The sequence below is a fragment of the Coregonus clupeaformis genome, chromosome 30, assembly GCF_020615455.1.
Source record: "Coregonus clupeaformis isolate EN_2021a chromosome 30, ASM2061545v1, whole genome shotgun sequence".
NCBI classification, from domain to species: domain Eukaryota; kingdom Metazoa; phylum Chordata; class Actinopteri; order Salmoniformes; family Salmonidae; genus Coregonus; species Coregonus clupeaformis.
The window spans coordinates 16,269,233-16,274,925 of NC_059221.1; the positions used below are offsets into that span (position 1 = coordinate 16,269,233).

Sequence of the window (5,693 nt, forward strand, 5' to 3'; positions counted from 1 at the left end):
TGCCAAGGGGGGTGAATACTTTCACACGCCACTGTACATATTTACCATGACTCTTTGCCAAAGCCATGAAAGGCTGCCATTCTGTAAAGATACAAAGAACGGTAAGCAAATAGCTTGTGGACACTAGGAACATCTATTGACAGAAATAATGGGTGACTGGAAAGCATAGGTAGAAGGTAATGGCAAGGTATTTTCTGTCTATAACTGTCTAGGTTTTTTATGTAAGTTATCAATTTCTAACTTTGTAATGTATTAATACTCGTTCATGGTCAACGACAGGTTGGTTAAAGCAGAAACATACACCAAGGACAATACATTTCAATTATAATTTTAAAAACAATAGGAAAGTAGCACAGAAACACAAGCAGATATTGTTTTAATGTGTTTTTCTGAAATGCCCAGTTTCATGACACTTTAAGCAATGCATGGCCTTCGTGTTCATCTGAATTGAAAAGTTCATGATTGGGAAACATGTCAAAGATGAAAATAATCTGATTTTCACTAGGTTGTACCGAACATTCTTCATTCAAGCCTGAATTTATGATTAACAACTAAATTAATCTAAGCATGAAAAAGCTATGACATGAGTCAAGAGTCATCACTCAATTTAACTTGTACATGAGAACATTCTGTAACGGAACATTAGCTGCCATCTAACTGTTTGTTATAAATATATATTTGACCTGTTGCAGACCTACAGTAATGGTGGTCTAGTCAGTCTTGGAGGCCGTCCATGGTGTGTGTCCCCGACACTGAATAAAGGTTCTGTGTAGAGACTGAGAGTTGTTCTAGAACAGGCTGGTTCTGGGCAGTCACCACCAGAGGCAAGCTGTGGATGACCACTCCCTGGCTGCCTAAACTGATGCTAGGGACCATGAGACTACTGTCCTCCTCACAGGTGGTAATGCGATTGTCCCCAACCCCGTGCACCACTGTTACCTGTGCCTGCTTGGCCAAGTCTTCCGAGGGGCCACCTTCGCTACACATCATATCCGGGGGCGGGAACATGGAGGTGGCCGTTGCGACTAGGTTACCGTGGTTTCCTCCCTCCGTCACCACAGTAACCTCGGTGCCTCCCTCCTGGATGAGAGCGTTAAAGCCCTCCAGGTCTGAGCAGGTGGTGATGAAGGTCTGTGTGCTGTGGGCTGTTGAGGAGACCTGGGAGGTAATGGCTGTCTGCAGTAGGGCCTGGTGCAGAGGGTTACTGCTGTCCTCTGGGGAGAGGTGTGTCAGCAGGACCGTCCCAGGCTCCAGACCAGCGCCCTCTGTTGGACCTCCTATTTGCTGCATAGGCATGAGGCTCAGGTTGACCTGATGGATCATGGAGTTGACCACCATGTCCTGGCTCTCTGGGCTCAGGAGGCTGGTGGAGGAACCCTTGGTGTGATGCTGGTGCTGCCCATTGTCAACACCCATCCCAGCCTGCAGGGGAAGAAAGGAGCCCTCCTGACCCAGAGGGTGGGATACTATGATCTTGAGCTGGGCACTGCTGTAGGGGGCCAAGGGAGCCAGGGGGACATGGTGGAGGGGGAGCTGGGTGGTGTGGCTGTCCTGCCTGAGTAAAGGGCTCACAGTCACACTACTGGGCTGGGAGGTGATGGGCTGGAGCGTCAGGGAAAGAGTCTGCTCAGAGCCTGAGTCCCGGTGCTGCTTCCTGTGGCTGCGCAGAGAGTCCTCCCTCACAAATGACGCCTTGCACAGGTCACAGCGGAAGGCCCGCGTCGCGTCCAGCTTGGCCCGGTACCGGGAGCTCACAGGCTTGGGAGGGTCCTCTCCATTACAGACACCGGCTTTGCCTCCTTTCCCACTGACACATGCTCCTTTCTCAGGCTTGTCCGCGTGGCACTTCTTCTTGTGGATGACAAGATTGCTGCGCTGCTTGGTGGCAAAACTGCAGAAGTCACATTTGAAGGGTCGCTCCTCAGAGTGGATCCGCTCATGGACCTTGAGTGCCCCCTTGCTGGAGCAGGAGTAGATACACTTGGAGCACTGGATGGGTTGAGTGGGCTGGTGCTCTCGCGAGTGCTGCCGCAGGGCTGTCTTATTGGTGCACTGGAAGTCACAGTCAGGGCAGTGAAAGGAGTTGGACGTGCCGTGTTTTATCTGGACGTGGGATTTCAGGTTGCCCTTCATGGCACAGCGGTACTCACAGAAGTCACACTTGTAAGGCTTCTCACCCGAGTGGATGCGGATGTGTCTCTTCAGGTCAGAGTTGATCTTGAACTTTGCTTCACACTGAGTGCATTGGAAAGGTGCATCCCCTAAAGTAGAGAAATATATATATTTATAGAACATCCAACAACAACAAAAACTTTTCAGAAATCAAAAGTGGTCTTATACCGAGATAAGTCCATGTCCCATATTTGAATCCCAAATTAATGGGAAACAATGTAGACCATTTAATAACCAGATTTCAGAACCAGACTTATACAACTTGTGAACACCAATTCCATGCTTGAGTGTACTAATCAACCCAAGTAGTGAAGGGAAAGTAGACCCACCAGTGTGTGAGCGGAGGTGAACGGTGAGCTGGCTGGAGTTGCGGCTGGCGTAGGGGCAGATCTGGCACTTGAAGGGCCTCTCGTCATAGTGGATACGGAGGTGTTTCTTCAGACTGCTGCTGTCGGCCGCAGCATAGGGACAGTACTTGCACTTGTGAGGCTTTTCTCCCGTGTGGGATCGGAGGTGCATGTTCAGCTTGTCCCTCCGGCTGAACCGCTTTTGGCACAGCTCACATTCAAACGGCTTCTCACCTGGACACACACAAGCACATATACACAAGCACACACACACAGGTTGATTGGAGGACACATTTATGTCACGACTGCAATACATACTAGGATGAGCATAGATCAAATTTGAATTATAATCTAATAATACATGGTATTGTTACATACCAGTATGCGTTTTGAGATGCCGCTCCATGTCTTTTTGACCGTACTGTGTCTTGAAAGAGCAACCTAGGGGCAAAGGAATAAATTATGCATTTGATTAGAAAATTGATTGATTCATGCAGCCTGAATATAATAGTGTTGTTTGAACCACATTTCAAGACCACTACTGTAGAAATAAGTTGTGTAAAAGCCAGCTATAAAAAGGTAACTGTGACCCAGAAAATAGCTAATTGGTTGCAATTGACCAGCGGACAATGTGCTTCCTCCCTAGCAGCAGTATGGAAGGAATGTGTCAGAAGAGTAATAAACGAGGAAAGAGGGAGTGAGGTACCAACCTGAGAAACAGCAGCTGCGTCTCTTTGAAGTCAGGGCAGGTTTTATTTTTTTGGAAGGTGTTTTCGGGGCTTTGGTCAGGATCTTTTTGACACCTCTCATAACACATGTCTGGTAGGCTTCCTCAAAAAACTCTGTGCTGGAATCTGGGGGAAAAGGGGGGTACAGTATATTCTGACTGTAAAGGATACATTTCCAGTAACCAAATAACAAAGGACTCATTTTTTTTACTTGAAAATATATAGACTATGCATTGTTCCAACAGTATATTAAAGGAGTCTGGGGTAGCATTTTCAAACAAGACTGTGTAGGGAGAGACATCTTATGGTCTTACCTGTAAGAGTGGGTGCGGAGTTAGATGCTGATATGTCAGAGGAGGGTATATGGCAGCCATTTTGCTTGTGGGCCAGAAAGACCTCAAAGTTATTGTACTGCTGCTTACAGAAGCCACATATGTGGATATCTGGGCTCACTTCCACAAGTACATGGTTCCCTCCTGTTGATGAGGAAAAGATGGGATAAAACCCAGCTTTTATTCAAGAACTTGATGATTATTGATAACCATAGCCTACCCTGCAATACCAAGACTAGTCCTACCTTTGAGTAGGCACTGTATTTGAATGTAACGTTAGGCCTACTTTGCAACTTGTAAACATAGCTATCCATATTTTCATATAATTGCAAACAAAACAGACTGATAGATGATACTAAAGGCATTGGATCTTTTTTTAGCACCGATATTTAAATGAATAGTTTGACTACCAAGTGGACTTTGTTTTGAACATTTGTTATGAGTTTTCTTACCCCCTCCGTTGAATGATGCCATATTCACGCTATTATAGCTGGATATCAATTCAGTTTAGAGCTCCCCATACGTAGGCTACCGACTTGGGAGAGGAGCCTCGATTGGAATTAATTCAACATAAGTATACAATACATAAAGCGCCTTTGAAATAGAACATGTTAAACGATCTATTGACTTTTAGCTCTGAACTCTCTACTGGCAACATTGTTGCAACCATTTTACGACAGGCTCCCTTCACTTTTCGGCAGTACACACTTTTCCTCGCGCGGATGTTTTTTTATTTTCTTCATTTGAGCGCATTACTGCCATCTAATGACTCGGTGGTCTCAGTTCACAGCATCCACCACAGACTTGAATCGTAACCAAGGGCTTTATTCTAATGAAATCCAAAATCTTTGAAGAAGTGCTTTAAAAAAAAAAAAATTGCAAACAAAAATAGGATCCAAACAAACAAATGTTAGAGAGGAAGTGGTGAAGCGAGAAGGTTTAGCATTCAAAATCTGTCCACGTTAAGCAGATCATTGATTAATTATTAAGCTAATTATTCGTTTTTGAATGGGGGCAAAGAGAGAGTGTCGAATTTAGTCAAGATAAAAATGTATTGCTATTTTGATACGATTTATTTGATATAATAGAAGTTTCATAATTCTTAGGTTGTTACGAGTGTACTGATATAAGTGTGTTGCACGTGACATCCTGGCAACTTTGAGAAAAAAACACTTTATATTAGAGTTGTACCTGTTGAAATTCGAGAGGCTAGCATAGCATCTCACTCGCCATTGAATGCATGCGGTTGACGTAAACAAATATTCAGAAAAGTATACATTTATCCACCAACCCGAAGAGAGGAATAAGCGGGAGCTTGACAGCCCGCCGTTCTGCTCTATGGACAGCGAATCCCATTGTTAGGGCGGAGACATAGGCTTCTCGTCATTATATCCAGTATCTCTGCAAATGTCCCTTTTTGCCTCCATCAGTTGACTCGAATGACGTACACAGGTCAAAGTTGACACAGGTAAAGTCAATCACAGGACTATTTAAAAGTGACATGTCAGCTGAACTTAGCCTATTCCTCTCTGTTCAACTGCGGATGGTGTACTGTTTGACAGGTGAGTGGTCAAAACGCAAAAGTTACATTTCTACTGCATGTTGTTGTTGTTTATTTACATTATTATTATTATTTTTATTTATTTTTTTAGTCATTTAGCAGACGCTCTTATCCAGAGCGACTTACAGTTAGTGCATACATTTTTATTTTTTATACTGGAATCGAACCCACAACCCTGGCGTTGCAAACACCATGCTCTACCAACTGAGCTACATCCCTGCCGGCCATTCCCTCCCCTACCCTGGACAATGCTGGGCCAATTGTGCGCCGCCCCATGGGTCTCCCGGTCGCGGCCGGCTACGACAGAGCCTGGATTCGAACCAGGATCTCTAGTGGCACAGCTAGCACTGCGATGCAGTGCCTTAGACCACTGCGCCACTCGGGAGGGCGACTTGCCCCAGTGTAATACATCTGCCTCATCGGGCCAAACCGACTACATGATATAGCCTATTAGGTAGGCCTAGGGCCCCTAGGGCCTAGGCCTAGATCAGCGGTGGGCAACCTTTTTGGCTATAGGGCCACATCGGGATTTTGAAATTCAACGGAAAGAACA

The 5,693-nt window shown here is 45.4% G+C and overlaps 1 protein-coding gene across 1 annotated transcript; it reads right to left on the reverse strand.

Annotated features, from left to right (window-relative positions):
- Window positions 1-359: 359 nt before the first annotated feature.
- Window positions 360-4,264, reverse strand: zfp64 (zinc finger protein 64 homolog (mouse)). The gene is made up of 6 exons (XM_041856604.2): window positions 4,032-4,264; window positions 3,562-3,723; window positions 3,230-3,373; window positions 2,898-2,960; window positions 2,502-2,753; window positions 360-2,261 (listed from the first exon to the last, which is right to left on the reverse strand). Exons 1-6 carry the CDS (start codon window positions 4,051-4,053, stop codon window positions 715-717), a joined length of 2,190 nt encoding a protein of 729 aa, XP_041712538.2. The 5' UTR covers window positions 4,054-4,264; the 3' UTR covers window positions 360-714.
- Window positions 4,265-5,693: the final 1,429 nt, after the last annotated feature.